The following is a 22,884-nucleotide window of genomic DNA, read 5'->3' on the forward strand; positions in this document are numbered from 1 at the left end:
CACTCTCCTACTCTTATTTTCCCTCCCTCCCTTCCTCCCCTCTTTCCTTTCTTCCCATTCCTCTCTCTCCTTCTTCCTCCCTTCCCTCCCTCTACTCCTCTTTTTTCTCTCTCTATTGCTGTATAAAATGAATACAATTAAAGGGAACATTAGGACAGGGACGGTAGGCACGCTGATGCTCTTATGCACACCCCTTATGCACGCATGCCATAGGTTCGCAATCACGGGCCTAGTCCAACCCCATCATTTCTATACCGTACTACACTGGCTATCATTTTATAATACGCAGCACCTCCTTCTGAGAATCCACATGTATTCCTGGTGCTCTGATAAATATAATGCAATACAATATCAACAATGCACATCTTTGCCCAGCTTATTGCCTTTTTACCCAGCTATTTTTAGACAATCTTTAATAACGTCTTCCAAACCAGGCATAAATATGAAATGAGTTTTACTTTAGGTACCCTATTTCTCTGCAATACCCTCTGGATTCAGTCATCACTCTGACGTGCTAAAAAACAAATAGAATAATGTAAAAATAATTCTTTCGAATAAATCAGCAGGAGAAAAAATAAACCTGACCCAAAATGTCCCATAGATAATGCATTTTAAAAAGCCTAGCTTCTTTCAAACAGCTGCATAGTTATTAAAATTTCTTCGCAGAACCTCGATAATTAAACCATTAAAAGCATTTGCTGTGGAAAAATTCCCTAGAAACAGCCACTAACAGCTGATGATTTGTTTCAAATTCATTCCTAGCAGTGTTGGTATTTTTAAACAAATAAGATGAGGGGGAAATGCCATTAAATATGCACTTCGTTTTCTATAAGGTCTGCGCAACATTTCCTCTTATGCCTTTGTTCTCATTTACCCCGTAACTTTTTCAACACATTTTATTTTATTTGCAAAAGCTGCCTCTATTGATTATAATTTTGTATACTTGCAAAGCTGATTTCCTTTCCTGTTCCTTTCACATGTTAAGATTCAGGCTTGGGTCCATAATCTGCTGGCAGTTTTTCCCATATTGTTAGACGAGACTATTTGTAGCCCAGGGATGAACTGTGGGATCCTTGGACTCAGACTTGGTTTGAGTCTGGTGGTTTCCTTGCAGACGTTTCATTACCAAATTAGGTAATATCATCCCCCACCCACACCAACACTGATGATGTTACCGAGTTTGGTAATGAAACGTCTGCAAGAAAAACACCAGATTCAGAGAAAACAAGAACCCCACAGTTTTTTTCCATCTCTGATCTGCATCATTAACCAGGCCAGACCACCTGAGAAGAAACACATATCCAGACCAGATATCAGAACGATATGCCCCAAACAAATGGAAAGTACCGTGTTTCCCCGAAAATAAGACCCTGTCTTATATTTTTTTGAACCCTAAAATAAACTCTTGGCCTTATTGCCATGCACTCAAAAGCCTGATTGGGCTTATTATCAGGGGATGACTTATTTTGGGGGAAACAGGGTAGCTTTCTGTGTTCATACAAAAAGGTCATCCAAGTATCCTGGGTTAATAACCCACAATGTAGAAAAAATAAATTCCTATGTTTAGAATATGCCAGATGTGATTTTCCTATTGGACAAATGGCAACCTGCCATAGAGATGAACTTTACTTGATAGCCAGATGCAAAATTATGGTCCAGTGTCTGCAAACAAGCTAGAAATCATAAGATAAAACGAAACTCTTTTAAATTTAGCTTATTATTCTGTCTTTTTGGACGTGCTTAGTTATGCTTCTGGGTTTTACTGTCATACTTTCTGATTTGTTCAGGCTAGATTGATACCTAATGCCAAATCAGACAATTTGATGTATTGAATAACCCAGAGGGCTACAATAAGCCACAAAGACAATGGTTTAAACTTTAAAGCTTTGTGCGAAGAAGGTGCATATTGACAATAAACAAGCAATATACTAGGATATCCATTCGAGATGCTCACAATGGAAGGGTGGCTGGATTAGTAGGGATTAGGAATAATAATACTTTGCGTTCTCTCCATGCAGTGCTTGAATGATGCCTGGGAAAATAATTTGGTTTTTATCTTCATAATATACAAACCATAATGTCCTATGAGGATATTTACCATAACTGTTAATACTAGAGTTGGTGACAGGTAGTCCTTGACTTACAACCACAATTGAGCCCAAAATTCCTGTTGTTAAGCAAAACAGTTGTTAAGTGAGTTTTGCCCCATTTTACGAACTTTCTTGCCACAGCTGTTAAGTGGATCCCTGCAGTTGTTAAGTTAGTAACACGGTTGTTAAGTGAGTCTGGCTTCCCCATTGAGTTTCCCGGTCAGAAAATTGTAAAAGGAGATCACATGACCCCTAGAAAACAACCTGTGAATATTGTCATGTTCTTTGATTGATTTTGATGTCTTTCTTGAAATATACCAAATACAGTTGACCTTGTTAAGATCAAAAGCTTTTAAAGATTGTGCAGAAAGAGTCCTATTCTATCTATGATGCAAAAGTTTTCAGACAGAGCCATGTCGCCCATTCATTGTAAGCAGCCCAAAGTATTTGGTCTAGATTTTAAATGTGTGTGACATAGGATAATGAGTTGATGCAATAATCTGGATTGTACTGCAGCCAATTTTTGAATTTCTTTGAAGAGAAGTAAGAGGAGAGAGCATGAGATTTTTATAATGGGTCTGTTAGCTATTTCCTACAAAAAAGCCAAAGGAAGGGCAAGATTTGACTAATTGTGGAAGACGTTTGGGTGAGAGTTGTGAATTACAGTGAATTGTCTTCTCTATTTTTCCTCTATAAATTGGAATTAATATTTACATTCCACAAACGGAGTTTCTGTAGGACAGTGATGGCTAAACTTTTCTGGATGGAGTATCCAAAGCGCACATGCGCGACTGCTCCAAACCCCAAAATGCAATGCACGCTCACCCCTTGCATGCATGCACAACCTCCCCGCATGTACTCGCGCATGCAGACACGCCCCCTGCACATGCCCTGCCCCCCGCGCATGCGCGCATGAGCCCCTGCATGCAGTTTATCCCATGTGCAGCAGAGACCTGATGACCAGCTGGCCGGCAGGAGGTGTACACACATGCGTGGCATAACTGAATTGGAGTGACGGCTCACGTGCCCACAGAGAGGGCACTGCGTGCCACCTGTGGCACACGTGCCATAGGTTCACCATCACAGCTCTAGGATGTAGCTCTTGGGCCTGCTCTTATTAGCCACTTCACTGGACTATTAACCACAAGCTAGAATTATGCTAAACTTCTGAATAGGTACTGTTGTATATCCAAAATCTGAACTGGCTTCATGCGTCACTATGTGTTACAAACATTCCTTATTAAAATAATCTTAGCAAATCTCATTATCGCCATTCATATAGTGATAAAAATTGAAGCTCGTTCTTTATTAACCTAAGGCGTTCCATGCTTTCATTTCCGCTTGTTGTTGAGCTCTCAATCCATGTACACTACTAGTTCATTGGCAGAATCTAGCCTAGACAAATGTAAGAATATGTTTGCATATATATCCTTGAAGAAGATTGCTAAAAAAAACAACAAAAAGCCACTTGGTCATTTTTCCTGGCAAGATATACTTAGTGTTATGTCAGCTGAATGAGCTGTTTGTCGAAAGCTTTACACCGGTACGATCCATCACCGAATCATTATTATGAACTTGTTGTGGTCTGTGATAATCAGCGGGAGTTTACTAAATGAATGATTTTTATATCAAAAAGAAATAGCATTTTGGAGGCGGATTCTTAATTAGAAATTGGAATAGGCAAGCCAAGTGCAACAGAACAGTATATTTTCACCTAATATTATGGTAAAAACGCTCTTGGAAAAGGCATAAATGTAAGTAGCAAGAAGGAAGAATGAAGGACAGGGACAATGGGAAGTTAGCTGCTAAACTGTGTTCCTTGATAGATTATCTATTAACGACTCAAACTCATCTCATTTTTTAGTTCATCTACGCCTTTAACAAAGATTCAGCTGAATGATCCCAATCTGATTTCAGATTAATTTTTTCTTTTGTTCAAGCCAAAATATGACTACAGATAGTCCTCGATTTACGACCACAATTGAAGCCCAAAATTTATGTTGCTAAGTGAGACATTTGTTAAGTGAGTTTCGCCCCATTCTACTCGACCTCCTGCATCATGGTGGGAGGGGGCGTTTTTGCCCTCCCCAGGCTCTGGAGGGTTTCTTTGAGCCTCCGGGAGGGTGAAAACGGCCTCCCCTGGGCTCCGGAGGCCCTCCAGAGGCTGGAAACGGACCCGTTTCCAGACTTCCTGAACTTCCAGGAGGCCTGTTTTTTGCCCTCCCCGAGCCTCCGGAGCCTGGGGAAGCCGTTTTTGCCCTCCCAGAGATTCGAGGAAAGCCTCGGGAGCCCGGGGAGGGCAAAAACGCTCCCCGCCATGGTGCAGGAGGCTGACTAAGCCACACCCACCATGGCCATGTCCACCCAGCAACCGGACCCTTGCTAAAATTTTTGAAGCTCACCCCTGCTTTGAGTAGCATATAGCCATTCTGAGTCTTGGTCACTGATAACCTTATTCTAATTGCCTTTTATGGCTGTCTAAACTTGTATCCTGATTTCATAATTTACTCCTTATTTGCTTGATTGCACTGGTTCTGCAGAAATCCTTCACAAGCAATAGATATGAAAGGTCTCTGAAAAGTAGGCTTAGGAAATAATAGAAAAAACATGAATAAGCAGGGAAGTAGTTTAAACTTTGTTTAAATTTTTAAAAAATTAAAGTATACTTTGCAATAATGTAAAATGGTATCTCAGTACTCATCGTTAATTAGTTCTGGGCGATGCGATAAGTACCAAAAACGATGAGTACCAAACAATTTTTCCCATAAGGAATAAGGTAGTGAGTCACAAGGCAGCTAACACCGACAAGTTCTAACTCGTACGTTGAGTACCAAACAAACAATGAGTACCGGGACAAACTTTTCACATCAAAATGTGTTGAGTACCAAATTCGATGAGTTTCAAAGCAATTGAGTACCAAGGTACCACTGTATATGCATTGTGAGGATGAACCAAAAGCTTCTTTGGAAAAATAAATTCTGATGATTCATTTATGGAAATGAGAGATACAGCTGTAAGGAAATGTTATAACAGGAGACCAAGCTAGGCAAAGCAATCCACAAGGAATAATATGTGAAGCTGTTTCGGACTGCAGGAGTAGATCACATTGGAATTTAGAATACACACTGCTTCTATATATTGGTTATGGCATATAAAGAATGGATTGTATGTGTCTGGGTATATTTGAAGAACTGGTGTTTGAATCCACTGGACTATTTTGATGAAAGCTTCTCTTCCATTTATTCAGCATCATATTTCCTAAAAGAACATATGCTGTTAAATAATACAAGGTGTCTTGTGAAGGATGCTTAAAGTTATTTCTGGATTAAGGTCTTGCAAAAAAAGGTATTAATATTTTTACTCCTTTGGATTTTGTTCTGATCAAAAAAACAAACCCAGTGCTGATGAATACGCCAAAGTCTATGTGCATTTTCCCCGACATACTGAATAAATGTGGACTTGCTGTCTTTGGTGGGTTTCCTTTGTTACTATGAAATAGAAGTATCTTGCTGGAATACGTTAACAACATGTCCAACGACTGATAGTGATTAATACTGATGAACTTAGGGAAAAACACATGGATGTTTAGGGAACTGCTACAAAAAGAAATCTAAAAAGAGTTATACCCCACTGTTGTTCATCAATCTTGGTAAAATGCAGATATTTTAATCATGGGAGTCTTGCGTTCAAGTTCCAGCTGGCTGCAGGTACTTATATAAAGTATCTCAGATGCTTCAGTTCTCTGTGTCATCCAACACATATAGATTATGAGGTAAGAATCAGAAACAGATTGGTGTGGATAGGCCAGTCACCACTTAAGCCACCAAGGTAATGTATGAATCAGATTGCCTTCTTATACAGGTAATCCTCACTTAGCGACCGCAATTGAGACTGGCATTTCTGGTGCTCAGCAGGGAATCACAAAAGTGTGATCGATTTATGACATCACTTCCCATTCGGTCATTCAGTGAACCAGAATGATCATTAAATGAAACATCACACGAGCACGATTTGCAATTTTAATTCCGCATTCTCCATCAACTCTACTTGCTGCATGCACAGTGGTACAGGTGAAATGTTGCCCCCCCCCCAAGCTGTTTTCTTTTACACCATCGTAACTTGAACATTGTTTAATGAGGCAGTTGTTGAGTGAGAACTATCTGTATCCAAATCAGTGGGAGTCACCTAAGCTGAATTATCCAAGTCACTGGTCTTATTTTGGTATGGATGATATTGCTCTGATACAGTATTATATTGCCCTGGAAAAAAAACACAAAGGTTGGCAGAGTGTTCATAAGCTGAATTTAGTTTGTTATCTTTAGATGACAACGACAGCAAGATTCTAAGAAAGCTTGGAGTGGTTGGGAAAGAGGGTGGGGTGGGATTCTGCAGCCATTGTTTCCTTAACTCTCTCTGCTCAGATATTGACCAGTGGAATAAGGTAATTGAACAGCTGGGAACTCCCTGTCCAGAATTCATGAAGAAACTCCAGCCCACAGTGCGGAACTACGTGGAAAACCGGCCTAAATACGCTGGCCTAACTTTCCCTAAACTTTTTCCAGACTCTCTTTTTCCAGCTGATTCAGAACACAACAAACTCAAAGGTAAGAACGACAGTGATGCGCGAAGCATGCATGAACTAGGACAGGGGTGTCAAACTGAAGGCCCGTGGGCTGGATCCGGCCTACGGGGTGCTTAGATTGGGCCCGCGGGGCCGCCCTGGAAACAGCATAGTGCCTCTGCCAGCAAAAACGGACCTTGGGAGGGCCGCACACAGGGTTGCAGTAGACTGTTTTCGTTGGCAGAGCGCTCAGACTGCCATAGGTGCCCCTGACACAAGTGACGTCGAGCTGGCCACACACACCTGCCCCCCCCAAAAGTCAAACACCAACCTGATGCGGCCCCCAATGAAATTTAGTTTGACACCCCTGAACTAGGGCAATGAGTGCAAGCTTGCCTTGCATTAGGAATGTATTTATTGAATTTACATCCAAGACTACTGCCAGGGTGAAACCCATGACAACATAGAATAGAATAGAATAGAATAGAATAGAATAGAATAGAATAGAATAGAATAGAATAGAATAGAATAGAATAGAATAGAATAGAATAGAATAGAACACAACAGAACACAACAGAACACAACAGAACAGAATTCTTTATTGGCCAAGTGTGATTGGACACACAAGGAATTTGTCTTTGGTGCATAAGCTTTCAGTGTACATAAAAGATACATTCATCAAGAATCATAAGGTACAACACTTAATGATGGTCATAGGGGTACAAATAAGCAATCAAAGCATACTAGGAAACAATCAATCTCAATATAAATCGTAAGGATAAAAGCAACAAAGTTACAGTCATGAATGCACATGGGATCAGCCAGACAGTCTCCCTTCTGGTCACTGACTGGATCTGGATCTATTAAGCTTTACTAAGTGTCCTGCCTCATGTCAGAGGAGCGTTGCTAAATACATCTCCCACTCTCTGTTGATCCCACTGTGGGGAAAGGATCACTGCCACAATTTCGTTCCCTTTCTTTTCAGCCTTAAAAAAAATATTTACAGGTAGTCTTCGATTTATGACCATAATTGAGTCTCAGATTTATGCTGCTAAGCAAGACAGTCATTAAGGGAAGTTTGGCCCCATTTTATCACCTTTCTTGCCACAGGTGCATCACTGCAGTTGTTTAATTTGCAACCCGGCTGTTAAGTGAATCTGGCTTCCCCATTAGCTTTGCTTTAGGTTGCAAAGGGGGAGATCGTATGACACTACCCTTATAAATATGAACCACTTATTTGAATTTTGATCACATGAGTGGTTGTGCTGCAGTGGTTGTTAGTGTGAAAACCAATCATATAAGTCACTTTTTTTCAGTGCCGTTGTAACTTCAAATGGTCACTAAATGAATGGTTATAAGTCGAGGACTACCTGTTCTCGGATTGACCCCAAATGATCTACTGTATTTTTCATGGTATAAGATGATCTGGACTATAAGACGCACCTACCTTTTTTGGGGAAGAAAACAAGAAAAAAAAAATCTGCCTCTGCCTCCCAGCAATTTGCCTCCCTTGCAGCAAACAGCAAACAGCCCGTTTCAGCTTCAGCACAGCCTGATTAGCACAAGCAGCTGATTGTCGGTTGGATCGGCCTCCCGACAATCAGCTGTTTCAGGCTGTAGGGATTGCTATTGCTGCCTCCGCGCGCCCCATTTTCGCACTCCGCATCCTGTTTTCAGCCTCCACGCGCCCCGTTTTTTATGGGGATCGGAATGGGCAATAGGCAATGGCAATTTTCACCCTCTTATAGGGGGTAAAAAGTTCGTCTTATACTCCAAAAAATATGGTAAATGGTGTTTTACATATCATACTTGAAAATGCTAAGCGGTGATGCCAATTGGAGGCCAGATGGGTGAAAAAAAGTCAAGAAGGGACCATAATGGTGTGCAATCAAAGCCTTCCTGGTCTTTTTTTAATGTGCCTTGTATGTGGTATGTTTTTAAAGGGAAGTTCTTTGTGCAATTGTGACTTCATCTTGATTTTTTGATGTCCCAGGATGTGATAATGGCATCAGTCAACAATTATGACAAATTATCTTTTTCTAGTCTCCTCTCATCCCTTTTGATGATATATAGGTTAGTGTATCTACAAGGCAGGGATTATACATACACACGAACTCATACATATACATGCCTACTAGTGCTGCCAGCCATAATTTCTTTCTTATTTTTACACACCTGTCACCAGAATAGGGTCATGATTGTGTCGTCAAATGTCACAGGCTTGATTTAAAACCAGACTATAACGCTGAAAGGTTGTAGATAAATTTAAATGAGTGGTGAGGATGTCCTTGGAAATATAATTGCGACATGAATATATGTGTTCCATCATCTACTATTTTATCCCCATCTGTTTTTTTTTTCCTGAAAATGTTTAATCCAAAGTTTACAATTCCTACTATCAAAGGAAGGCTACAATTAGGACTGTTAAGTTTTGCCAGTTGCGCCCCTTTCTAGATCGGGACTCTCTACGCACAGTCACTCAGGCACTAGTCACTTCCCGCCTGGACTACTGCAACGCTCTCTACATGGGGCTCCCCCTGGGGTGCACCCGGAGGCTCCAGCTGGTCCAGAACGCGGCCGCGCGGGGGATTATGGGGGCGACGAGGCGCTCCCATGTGACACCTCTCCTGCGCGAGCTGCACTGGCTCCCGGTGGTCTTCCGGGTGCGCTTCAAGGTGTTGGTGACCACCTTTAAAGCGCTCCATGGCTTAGGGCTGAGGTACTTACGAGACCGCCTACTGCCACCAATAGCCTCCCACCGGCCAGTACGCTCGCACAGAGTGGGCCTCCTCAGGGTGCCGTCCGCCAGACAATGTCGGCTGGCGACCCCCAGGGGGAGAGCCTTCTCTGTGACGGCGCCCACCCTCTGGAATAACCTTCCCCCAGAGTTACGTATAATAACAGACCTCCGGATTTTTCGCCGGGCCCTGAAAACCTATTTATTTCAACTAGCTGGGCTGGCTTGAGCTAAATTTTAAATTGATTTTAAATTGGGTTGTTTTAATTTACGGCCAGAATATTTAATTATTTTAATACTGTTTTTTAAATTTTGTATGCTTTGTTTTTACTTAGGCTGTGCACCGCCCTGAGTCCTATTTGGAGAAGGGCGGTATAGAAATTTAAACAAATAAATAAATAAATAAATAAAATAATTATCAGAGATGGGTGGATTAAACTAGGCCTCTCCAGATGTGTAGGGACTGGAGAATTCTGGGAGTTGTAGTCCCAATACATCTGTTGCTGCCAGTTGGAGAAGGGTGGTGGAGGAGTCTGATTTCTGATTTGTTTCATTATGAAAAAGTTGTATTTTTACTGTGGGTGTTAGCTTAGGGCAGGGGTCTCCAACCTTGGCAACTTTAAGATTTGTGGACTTCAACTCCCAGAGTTCCTCAGCCAGCTGGTTGAGGAACTCTGGGAGTTAAAGTCCACAAGTCTTAAAGTTGCCAAGGTTGGAGACCCCTGGCTTAGGGCACTAACTAATTTTGAAATAAATACATGTGTAAATCCATTCTACTCCATTTCCATATGAAACTGCACCTAAATCTTACCTGAGCTTTAAATTTTCCAGTTTAACACAGAAAAGGAGTCGAATAGATGTATACATATATTTGTTTGGACAAATTGTAAATGAATGCAGAAACAAAATATAACAATCAGTTTGTGTTAGCTATTTGGAAAGGTTTAATTGTTGAGAGGCTCCTTCAGACGATGAGGACCTAAGCTGTAACTTGCATGACTCTGAATCAATTCACATGAAACTTTGGTAGAAATTGTGAAGGCCAATAATTCAAATTGGCTTGAATTGAACCTTTGTTAGTAGAAGGTATGCCACCTTCACTTTTGGCAGATTTAATACCGATAATTGAAAACCACCTTATAACCACAGTGCCAGATGAGATGTAGCCATTATCTGCAGAGGTTTGAATAGAGATGATTTAAATATAAATGAATCCTGTGATTGTCTTCAACATGAAAATAAACGTCCTAAGAAAACATGGATTGAGGGAAAATGTTTTCATTTACAGCTCTGGAATCTACCAACTTAAAATGGATATCCGTTTTGAAGGCATTAGATTCCTAAGGCAGTGTCCTGCAGTGGCAACGCACAATGTTTGTTAATCCGCTACAATTTGCATGTCATTTATTTACACATATATTTATTTCCCTCTTGATTCCTTCCTCATCCAACTTCACTCCTGTGGTGAAACCAAAAAAAAAAAAAAAAGGAGGGGGGATTTAACAGGGGATTTAAAGCATATGCACAGAAAAAAATGTGTTTTCTTTTGTTGCCTTCCTGAATTAAACTTGTAGATATGTTTTTACGTGCATGGATTATTCATCTAATGTCAAAAAATGCTCCATCTCTGATAATGATACGACCCAAGAACAATAAAGAAAAGTATCATTCAAAAAACTATTCCAACGAATACTTGTTAGACTCAATCAGGTTTGTGGTTGTGTAAATGATACTACCTATCCCATGCAGGTTAGCCTAAGCAGGAATTCTCACGTTCCTTACAATTGGGTAATTCTTCTGATGGATTGCAGTCTAAATTTTAGAGCAGCATATAATTCAGCAGACTCTATCTATCTATCTATCTATCTATCTATCTATCTATCTATCTATCTATCTATCTATCTATCTATCATCTATTGTATCATCTATTTATCATCATCCATCATCTATCTATCTATCTATCTATCTATCTATCTATCTATCTATCTATCTATCTATAATCTGTTTGTCTTTTTTTCCATCCATCCATCCATCCATCCATCCATCCATCCATCCATCTATCCATCTATCATCTATTGTATCATCTATCTATAATCTGTCTGTCTGTCTGTCTGTCTGTCTGTCTGTCTGTCTATCTATCTATCTATCTATCTATCTACCTACCTACCTACCCACCTACCTACCTAAGCTCTTAAATGGTTAAACCAAGATCCGTTAGTTCTTTCTCAGCACATCTGAACTATTTTGAAATCTGAACTAGTGGAACTATCAGGGAAATTAGGGAAGAAATATAATAGCATTCCTGAAAGTGTGTGCATGTGTGTGTGTAATTTTATATAAATAATAATTAATGATTTATTGTAGTTTTCTTATATGTTACCCAGAGTCACTTGCTGTGTAAGATGGACAGCTATATAAATCAGATAAATTGGCACACACACACACATTCACATACAAAAATAAACCTGCATATTTTAGTTAAAAGAGTATGCAAAGTGCATTAAGGAAAATGTATATAAATACATGTCTATTGTATACAACTATTGAAAACGCTGTATACAAATACATGTCTATTGTATACAACTATTGAAAACGCTGTATACAAATACATGTCTATTGTATACAACCATTGAAAAATAAAAATTCCAAACTGATGTAGAAAAAAAGAAATGAACTAAACAAAATAGGGAAATGGAAAAGGGGGGGGAATGACCTTTGTTCCTAAGTCAGATATTCTAAAACATTAATTTTATAAACAGCTTCAACTTAAAATTGCTACTTCTGGCTTCCAAAAGATCTAACAGAACCATCTATAAACTTTCTTGTTCTTTAGCAAAAGTGAGTTCTGCAGAACATCTTCAAAATATGTATTGAAGCCATTGAATATGGCATTGTAAGTTATATCTCCATCCATTCTTTCCCGTACTGATGCATTTTCTGTTTTCGTTGCTCCAGCTAGCCAAGCTAGGGACCTTTTATCAAAGATGCTAGTGATTGACCCAGCCAAACGGATATCAGTGGATGAAGCCTTACAACATCCGTACATCAATGTCTGGTATGACCCAGCAGAGGTGGAGGCGGTAAGTAGACCATTAACTTTGAAATTAGAACTTTGAATGTTATAGAACTAACCTTCCTTGAGCCCTCTTTCTGTTTGTTCTCTTTTTACCATTACACTGTTTAGCAAAAGCAGCTCTTTTCAGTAGAATCTGTTGTTTCCCAAACCAATTGTTAATCAGTGCCACATATTGTACTTTATTATAAAACATTGATGTTCTTCTCCCCATTAGTTTTTTAAAAAGTCTCAAAGTGGTTTGCGTTGTACTTTCTGTTCTAAAATGGTACTTTCAGCAAATCTTAGTCTTCAATTGGTCTAGAACAGGGGTCAGCAACCTGTGACTCTGGAGCCGCATGTGGCTTTTTCACCCCTCTGCTGCAGCTCCCTGTCACTCAAAATATATGTCACAACTGCCAATGTGCGACACTCACCGGTATGCAATTTATTGAGCTTTTCAACCCCCGGTAGGACAACCATGGATAAATCCAAGAAGTTTCAGAAGAAAATAGAATGTTTAATTCAACTACATATGCTAGTTTTGTGGCCACTCAAGAAATAGTTAGGCACAGGAAGGGTTTTGTGGCTCCCGGTGTTTTCTTTTCTGTGGGAAATGGGTCCAAATGGCTCTTTGAGTGTTTAAGTTTGCAGACCCCTAGTCTAGAACAGCTGTCACGTCAAGAAGTAGGATTTCCAATGACAGAGATGGGCAACCTATTTTCTAGACTATGGACTTACTTTTTTGTAGTCCTTAGAGTTCACCCCAAGACCGCATCATTATATAATTACCAATAAATGGTGGCATTACTTTATGCCACCTTTATGATGAGAAACAGAAGAAGCATCACAAGACTCAAATAGATGTAGTAGTTTAAAAAATGAAGAGCTGGGGACCTTAGACTTAGAATAACTTTATTGTCACTTTGAATGTACACTAATTGCCATACATTAAAATGAAATTTTGTTGCATACAGCTCTCAAAGGGTCACCACCTCCATTATACATTACATAAACATGACAAAATAAATAAATACAAAATTATACATATACCCACATATATTATATGACACAGAGAAACAACACAGTTTAGGTCAGATGTATACATGTACATGGCGAGAAAAATGAAGCTTGCGAGTTTACCAGACGGATGGCATAGGGACCTTAGCTGTTACAGAATCTGGTAGTCCTGCTAGAAATACTTTGAAACCTCCTCCCAGAGGGGAGCAACAGAAATAGGCCATGAAGTGGGTGTGTGGGGTCTCTAACCATTCTTTGAGCTCTAAACACATAGCGCTTATAAGCAGTATCCTGAATAACAGGAAGCGAGCTTTCTGTGATCTTCTCAGCTGTCCTCACCACTCTCTGTATGGACTTTCTATCTGAGGCACTGCTGCCACCAAACCAAACATTGATGCAGCAGTTTGTTAAAACGCTCCCAATTGTTTACCAATGTAGGAAAAATACTCAAAAACCCCTCCTTTCAATGACAAGCATCTAGGTACATTAAGACTGCCTCCTTCATGTAGAACCAGCTGCCTAGTCTGTAAATATCTGAGTAGATATGTTGAGAGTATCCCATAAGTGAGGTCTAGACGGCAGGAAACAAGATTGCCAATAACACTTTCATCCTGGAATTCAATTCAATAGTTTTATTTCTGGAGCTTCTTACTGTAAGCGAGAAAGTGATGAAGACTGAGTTAATTTGCTGGGCTTTAACTCAGAGTCTTGCTAATACTAGACGCTGGTAGAGCAGTGGGTGATTTCAATTTACTATATGGATTGGTTGTGTTGTTCTTAATGGATGCACTGCAAACTATAGCGTGCTGCAGTGGAGAAGTCTGAATCTATAAGAAGAATAAAATAAACAAAATAATAACACCATTATCTTCTCATTGGGTGTTTGGCTGCCAGAGTGAGAATAAAAGCTTGGGTTTGTCTGCTGAAAAAGTTTACTATCCTGATCAGTTGATCTGACTTTAATCTCTTACATCTGCCTCTGCATTTCTGTGCACCTGAAAGATGAGTCCACCAAGACTTTCATTTCACGGCTTGAATTATCGTACGGTCACAACTCCCAAAGTCTTATAGAACTCACATGTTAATGTCAGAGCCGAGGTGGCGCAGTGGTTAGAGTACTGCAGCTAGCAGTACTTCAGCTGACTGCTAGCTGCAGTTCGGCAGTTCAAATCTCACCAGGCTGAAGGTTGACTCAGCCTTCCATCCTTCCGAGGTGGGTAAAATGAGGACCCAGATTGTTGGGGGCAATAGGCTGACTCTGTAAACCGCTTAGAGAGGACTGTAAAAGCACTGTGAAGCGGTATATAAGTCTTAAGTGCTATTGCTAATGCAAGACAGTCATTCTACCAAGTGAAAGTCTACAAAAGCTCTTCTCTGACATAAGAGATTGGGTTTCATGGGGAATAAACAAAAGCACGATTTCTCTTCTTGTCAATACGTGACAGGCAGCTATGACATTTGCTGGGTTTCAGGCAGTCTCTGAGAAGTATTCTAGGGAAAACCGTATTTCCCAGGAACTGCTTGTAAGCTGGAACACTAAGTAGGGGTTTCTAAGTTACACCAGCAGGAGGAAATGATTCTCTCTCTTTGTTTTGTAGTTCCATTTACTGCTGTTCATAAGTCAGTCCTTATCCCCAGATAGTTACGGGTTGTTCCCCCTTCAAGGGATGAACGATCTCAGCAAGAAAGAGTCTAAGGGAGTGGTAGAAGATGGGATATAATGTTATATGTAGATGCAGAGATGCCCCCAGTTGCCTGAGGAAGTGCCAATCTTGGGGAGGGGGAAGGACTTCCAGATGTTCAGACTGGATTGGGCATTTGGCGACTCCTTCCCAAGGACCTGGGATAGGTAATAGAACAGAACAGAACAGAACAGAACAGAACAGAACAGAAGCAGTGGTGGGCTGCTACATGGTCACAAGGGTTCGGGTGAACTCTTAGCTCTGATCGCTGGCTGGGCCTACCTACCCGCCCCTGTTCTATGCTATCCATTTATAATTTACTTTCTGGCTCATTGGATGGCCCAGTTCCGCGCCGTTCCTGCTGTTCTCACCGGAGTTGCCTGAGCTGATTAGGAGCCTGTTTGAAGCTCCGTTTCTCTCCCAAAGGGGTGTGTGCAAGCAAAGCAAGGCTCAGGCAGGAAAGCTTATACCATTTCGGACAAATGATTGTCCAATCTCTTCTTAAAAACTTCCAGTGGTGGAGCATTCACAACCTCTGGAGGCAAGTTGTTCCACTGATTAATTGTTCTCCTTAGTTCTAGGTTGTTTCCACCCATTGCTTCTTGTCCTGCCCTCAGGTGCTTTGGAGAATAGTTTGACTCCCTCTTATTTGTGGCAGCCCCTAAGATATTGGATCACTGCTATCATGTCACCCCTCCTCCTTCTGTTCATTAAACTAGACATACCCAGCTCCAGCAACTGTCCTTTATATGTTTTAGCCTCCAGTCCCTTAATCATCTTTGTTGCTCTTCTCTGCACTCTTTCAAGAGTCTCAACATCTCAACCCTCAACTTAAGTGAGGGATAGTATCTTCAAGTCTATTTTGTCCTCCCCCGCTTCTCCTCTTTCTTCTTTTCATAAAAGACTTCTTAAAGGTAAAGGTGCTAGTTGTTCTCGACTCTAGGGGATGATGCTCATCTCCGTTTCAAAGCCAAAGAGCCAGCAACTGTCCAAAGATGTCTCCGTGGTCATGTGGCCGGCACGACTAAATGCCAAAGGTGCATGGAATGCTGTTCCCTTCCCACCAAAGGTGGTCCCTATTTTTCTACTTGCATTTTTTACGTGCTTTTGAACTGCTAGGTTGGCAGAAGCCGGGACAAGTAACGGGAGCTCACCCCGTTACGCGGCACTAGGGATTCGAACCGCTGAACTGCCGACCTTTCGATCAACAAGCTCAGCATCTTACCCACTGAGCCACCGCGTCTTAGACTCCTTAGAGTGGCTTTAAAAAGTGAAAGGCAATCCCTGCTCTTGGGTTTACAAACTACAAGACAAAATAAAAATGGAAAAAGTATCGAGGAACTGAAAGATCTGAATAATCACAGAAATTATTTACAAAACACCCTGTTATTTACCAAACTGGAATAAAAATGGTTCAAGCAGAGCAAGAATCCAAATTCACTAAACTCTGAGCTTAGCCGATGGAAGGACATGCCTAATAGACACGTTGATAGCTGATGGATGGAGAGGCCACAGAGAGGCAGTTTCTCATTATCTTTGGTGATGATCCTGCTTGCCCTTGACCCTCACTGCAGTCCAGAGGATTTAGATGTCAGATCCTTTGCCTGAATTATTCTAAGGATGTGCCCATATGATGGGATATCAAAATGTTCAACTCGTAAGCTTGGAGGAAAGATTAACGGGGTAACCTGATTCCTACACCAAGGTGGTAGAAGATTCTTCATCCATAATGTATCTAGTAGGAACGGGAATCAGCATGGTCCTTCTTCTATTCTAAAAACCATCTAAACATCATTAACCCTCTTTTTCTCTGGTGAGAGTAAAGGTCAGGGGTTAGTACCCAGTTACAGGAGATGCAATGAATCACAGGAAGCCTCCTAAAGTCCCCTACAGCAGGGGTGTCAAACTCAAGGCCCATGGGCCATATCCGGCCTACAGGATGCTTAGATCTGCCCGCAGGGCTACCATGGAAACAGTGAAGGACCGGCCTGTGGTGCCTCTGCCAGTGAAAACAGAGCTCGGGAGGGCTGAACGTGGCCTGCCCGGGCTCCATTTTGTGCCGCGACGGCTTTCTGTAACTTTTTACCACCTAAAATGGAGCCCGGGGAGGCTGAGCTTGGCCCTCCTGAGCTTTGTTTTTGGCTGCAACAGCCTCCTGCAGCCCTCTGCCAGTGAAATTGAAGCCCAGGGAGGCCAAGTGGCCACGCCCGTCCCCCATGCCCCCCTCCAAGGTCAAACACAACCCTGATACGGCCCTCAATGAAACCAAGTTTGACACCCCTGCCCTACAGAGAATCTTATAATCTTTCTCAGTGTTTGTGTTGCACTGGGAATGAATTCATTAGTGTTTATGTGATGCTTAACTGCCACTTGTGATGAGGCATGGTATGGAAAGCTGGGTATAGACTGCAAGAGTGTTTTGACAACGAGACCCAGGAACTGTGGAGTTCTGAGTTGTATGCATGTGTGCATGAATGCACGCGGGCAACTTCTAATAATTTATTTTAGCATGTTGTAATAGAGTAATTCTATTATAAATTCTATTATTTTTATTATATATATTTATTATATTATTATATTTATTCTATTGTAAATAAAATAATGTTGTAATAGAATAATGTAATAGAGTAATAACAGCGTTCTGTGCGCCTTTGGCGTTTAGTCATGGCAGCCACAGGACCACGGAGACGTCTTTGGAAAGTTCTGGCTTTTCAGTTTTGAAACGGAGATGAGCACCCCCCCCTAGAGTTGGGAATGACTAGCACATATGTGTGAGGGGAACCTTTACCTTTAATAGAGTAATTCAATTTCCTATTCTTTTAGGGTTTTGCAACTTCGTCTTCTTCCCACTATCTTTTTTATAGTTTCTGAAGGCCTTCCTAACTATTCCATCAACATTGGAAACTTAATAGCAAAATAAATCAATAAAACAACAGTTTCTTGCAATTTTGAGTTGGAAAACACAAGAACCTCTCTAAAAAATCTCTCAAAAACAAGTGGAATTTTTAGTGATTTTTTTTTCCCTTTTTATTTTCAGGAGATTATTTGACATGAGTAAATCCTTAAGGTTCTCTCTGTTAGAATTGCTAAGAGATTGGAACTTGCTCCTTAACTTTTTATTTATTTATATCTGAAGTTTAATCTTATTTTGGAGGGGGTGGAAGGAAAGGGGGAAGCTGGAGGGAAATCAGTCACAAGGGAGTTGACATTTAATTACTTGCTTGCTTCCCAGCTTTTTCCGTTCTCCGAACTCCCTAATTTTAATCCATCTTCGTATAAGCCTCTTCTATGTTTTGCTAAGGGAGATGTGCCTGCTTTTACTATTATAAGAGTTGCAGATGTTGTACAGCAATAAAAGTACCCCCCCCCAAAATGAAAACAACCTACCAAACACCTTCACTTGAAATAGAAATGAAAGGTGAGAAATATATGACTTTGCAAACAAAAGCTGTGTTAAGTCAATTTAAAATCCTGGATACATGGCACTTCATTCTCTTGCGTCAAATAGATGATAACATTGATGATGTGTGATGCTCTGATTTTGGGCGCCTTCAAAGAAGTGACTTTTTTCCTTTGGTTTTGAACTTAACCCTGATATTCAGACAATGTCCTTAGCTGAACTTTTTTAACTTAAAGTAGAATAGTAGTATAGTAGAAACTCTGCCTTTAAGAATTTGGAGCCAGCTATTAAGGTTTTAAATATAAACATCAGCATTTCTTCTCCGTAGGTGACACTACCTTAGCAGAATTTATCTTGCCTAGTAACTAAGTAGCAGTGGTCCTATTTTTTACATGAAAGGAAACCCTCCAGGCAGAGGTGGTATTCAGTCGGTTCGTATCAGTTCCGGCAAACTGGTAGCGGCAACTGTGGTGGGCCCGCCCACCCGCCTCAGCATAATGCTGTACTATTTAGCCACGATTTCAAGCAGGGCACATGTGCGGAAGGCCAGGTGCATGCATGGAAGGCTGGGCGCGCGAGAAGCAAACCGGTGGTAAGAATATGTGAAATCCACCGCTGCCTCCAGAAAAAAGCAAGATTGTAGATTAGATTGGGAAGTTGGGGAAGAAAAAGGGCAAACCACATCTGTACTACTGCTAATAAAACAACATGGATGTCTTTATGAAGCCAGCAGGATGCATGTTTCAGTTGAGAGAGACTTTAACACTTTGAATAGGCTAGGAATAATGAATAATTCGACAAAGGAAAGTGGTTCTCTACAAATTCGACAAAGGAAAGTGGTTCTGTACAAATTGTAATGTAGCTCCACCTAGCTGAACCATTCAAAACTCTAGCAGTCAATTTTGAACATATTAAGGGCTTTTGCAGTATGTTTAAGGTCAGTCCCTTTGCGTACTGGTGTTTCATAACTCTATAAGCTATAAGAGGATTTCTTCCTTAGATGAAGGGGAAAAAAGCTTGAACATTAGTTTGGTTTATTTTCGGGATCTCATCGTTTTAGTTTTTGTTTAATGCGTTCTCTTTTGTCTATCAGTAATTATTAGAAACAGTTAAATCAAATGATAGTTCTTCATACATATCTGTCTTTGAAACTTTCAATTTTCTGATGCTATTTTCCACAGTGCCTATCTAGGATGGATCCACCATTCTTTAACAATCAGCAGGGATGCAAATAGGATGGCTTAGATAAAATACTTGTGATGGTAGGGGTCAGAGACCACATGGCTGGAGAACATTGTCTTCTCCTACAACAGGAGAATCGATATCTGGGCTGCAAAAACCTGCATGACCACTAGAGAGCAGTAAATATTTGCTATTCCTTGTCCTCTTCTCTTTGCTGCCATCTAGTGTTTGCCTGCATTTGCGCTGCTCAAATATTTTTCATCTACCACATTCCTTCAGAGATAACTGGGACTGGATGCCAAACAAGCTGGGTAGAGCCCAGAACCCAAGATAGATGAGTTTACCATATTATCTTGCCTTCATCCCAGTTTTTGATATTTCTTTCCAACCATTCATTGTCTTCTCCCTCCCCAAGAAGCAATTAGTCTGGGGGAAAAAATCCAATTTTGTCTGGATCAAAATACTGGTTGACGTTCATCCTTCCAGGCTAATAGAATATTATAATAGAATATAATATTTGTGCAAATACTCACTCCAAAGTCCTATGATGATTGTGGAAAGTTGCTATAATAAGCCTGGAATAGAAGCCACTGATAACAGCTGTGCAACTAGAATGATGTCTAAACAAGTCTTACTTAATTTACCGTTATTTCTGTTGGAATCACTGAAACTTCATTGGTGAAGAACATTTCTTACAAAGTATGATGTTAATTGTTTTATTCACAATTTTCTAGTTGCATCAAAGTTGTGTCCACTTGGTCCTCGGGAACCAAGACCAAGTGGTATTGTCAATCAAGGTCTGGCATTTTGACTCCCAAGTATTGAAGTTTATAAGTAACATAATGATTATAAGAACAAGGACCAGCAACATTTAAAAATGTGCAACACAAAGGTAAAATCAAAGGGGTGAGATTAAATACTATCATACACACACGTACACACACACATGTATGTATGTGTATATATATATATATATATGTATACATATACATATATATATATATATATATATATATATATATATATATATATATATGTATATATGTGTGTGTGTGTGTGTGTGTGTGTGTGTTTTTCCTCTAGCCAGGTTTTTCCTACGTAACCAAGGTTTTCCTGCTGCACCAGCTCAGTAGAATCACATCCACTCGATTCTGGGCTTTTTTCTTTTCTAACAGCTAGCAAGCTCTTCCTGCTAGGTGGGAGACCTATATAGATCTATTTCTAGCTCGTTTGCTTTCATCAGTAGGCCACACCTATATCTTATGTATCCTCCCTGTAAAGGTATAGTATCTATTTTCCTACTTCTTCGTAGGGTTTATGTGTGTTTTTCCTCTAGCCAGGTTTTCCCTACGTAACTCTAGCTGTTAGAAAAGAAAAAAGCCCAGAATCGAGTGGATATGAGGGAGCATACTGCATCCCTTTTGCCTTTCAGCTCCAATCCAGAAGTCCTCAAGCAGTCGCATTCACGACAAACCATTTTATACCAAATGGTATAAACCATTTTATATCAGCGAAATATAAATTTTATACACAAACACACACACACACACACACACACACACACACACACACACACCAGGGATGGGTTCTACTTACCTTTACTACCAGTTTGCATCACGCCCACACGCTCTTCTGCGCATGCACAGATCACCTATGATGACATCCGGGTCAGTAGGCGGAGCCTCCCGCCGGTTTTACTACCGGTTCTTGTGAACCGGGGGCAACCCACCACTGATATATATCCTGTTTTCTCCAAAATAAGACATCCCCTGATAATAAGCCCAATCAGGCTTTTGAGCTCATGGCAATAAGGCCAAGCACTTATTTCAGGGTTCAAAAAAATATAAGGCAGGGTCTTATTTTTGAGGAAACATGTATATACATACATAAATACATACATACATACATACATACATACATACATACATACATACATACATACATACACACACATAATACATATACATATGTGTGTGTGTGTATATATAATATAAATATAATATAAAATGTAACATATACTACTATAATTATATATTTTTTTACAATACATACTGTATATTCTTTTACAATAGAGTAAAGTATTACAACGTACAAAATAAAAGTGCATATCCCCTAAAAAAGATAATTAACACATAATGAACTTGAAGTGGTGAATAAAACAGGTTTTCCTGTGATCCGTTATGCCTTCTTTTCATCATGGCAACACAGAATTTGGCTACTGCACAAGCGATGAATTATTTTGAATCTTCTAGGAGTTGATTCACATAGAAATAGTCTGACCTTCCTGGGAATTTACCTATTAGGGGCAAATGTAAGCTGACCCGATATCTCCGTGGAATTTGCAGTGTGATAGTATATGAGAAATGGATTCAATTTTCTTGTCACCACCTGGGCAGGTACGCTTGGTTAATGGGATTTTGGAGTGTCTGCCTTGCTGGAATGTGATGCTAAGATATTATATCTGACTTTGAAAAATGGCATCTTCAGCCTGAGGAAAGTTAGATTTTGTAGGTATTTTGCTGGTTCCCAAGCGTTCTTGTTTATCTCATTTCTACCATGTTGAGGTAACTTATTAACTTTGGTACTCCATGTTTCTTATTCTTTGGGTGAACAATTGTTTGGCTTGGTCATACCCTGCAGAAATAAGGAATCATGTGGAAAATTAGGAATTGTGTAGAAACCTCTGCTCCATGGCTGATTCTGGGAAGAAGGAAAATTATCCATTAAAACTAGAGGAGTCGATCTGAGCAGAAAGAATTCAATTTTCAGCTGGTACTTTATCCTCCTCCTCCAATTTCCTGTGGGAAATGACCAGGCTGAGCCTGAGGAAGGGGTCAAACAAGTCATCAGTCATGGGTCCTTGCATGCTCACAAGAGATTTAAGTCCAGCAAACCTTGAATTCCTTTCTATTTTTAACTCCCGCATCCTTTGTTTGCATCCTTTTTCACATACTGTAAAACAGGGGTCACCAATCTTGGCAACTTTAAGCCTGGAGGACTTCAACTCCCAGAATTAGCAAAGCTGGCGGAGGAATTCTGGGAGTTGAAGTCCTCCAGGCTTAAAGTTGTCAAGGTTGGTGACCCCTGCTGTAAAGTCACACTTGTGTGCCATCAAGGATTTGAGCCAGGGGTGTCAAACTCAAGGCCCACAGGCCGGATC

General features: G+C 40.4%; 1 protein-coding gene across 4 annotated transcripts in view; it reads left to right on the forward strand.

Moving 5' to 3' along the window:
• The window catches only part of MAPK10 (mitogen-activated protein kinase 10), a 122,958-nt gene that overhangs the window by 73,257 nt on the left and 26,817 nt on the right, over nt 1-22,884 (forward strand). For 3 of the 4 annotated variants that reach the window (XM_070949075.1, XM_070949077.1, XM_070949078.1), the window contains 2 exons: nt 6,512-6,694; nt 12,344-12,468. In XM_070949075.1, coding sequence (XP_070805176.1) covers nt 6,512-6,694; nt 12,344-12,468 — 308 coding nt within the window. The remainder of the gene's footprint in view (nt 1-6,511; nt 6,695-12,343; nt 12,469-22,884) is intronic. The other variant, XM_070949079.1, reaches the window with a different exon arrangement.

Source organism: Pituophis catenifer, unplaced genomic scaffold (genome assembly GCF_029215685.1).
Source record: "Pituophis catenifer annectens isolate HBS135680 unplaced genomic scaffold, rPitCat1.0.hap2 SCAF_8, whole genome shotgun sequence".
Lineage (NCBI taxonomy): Eukaryota > Metazoa > Chordata > Lepidosauria > Squamata > Colubridae > Pituophis > Pituophis catenifer.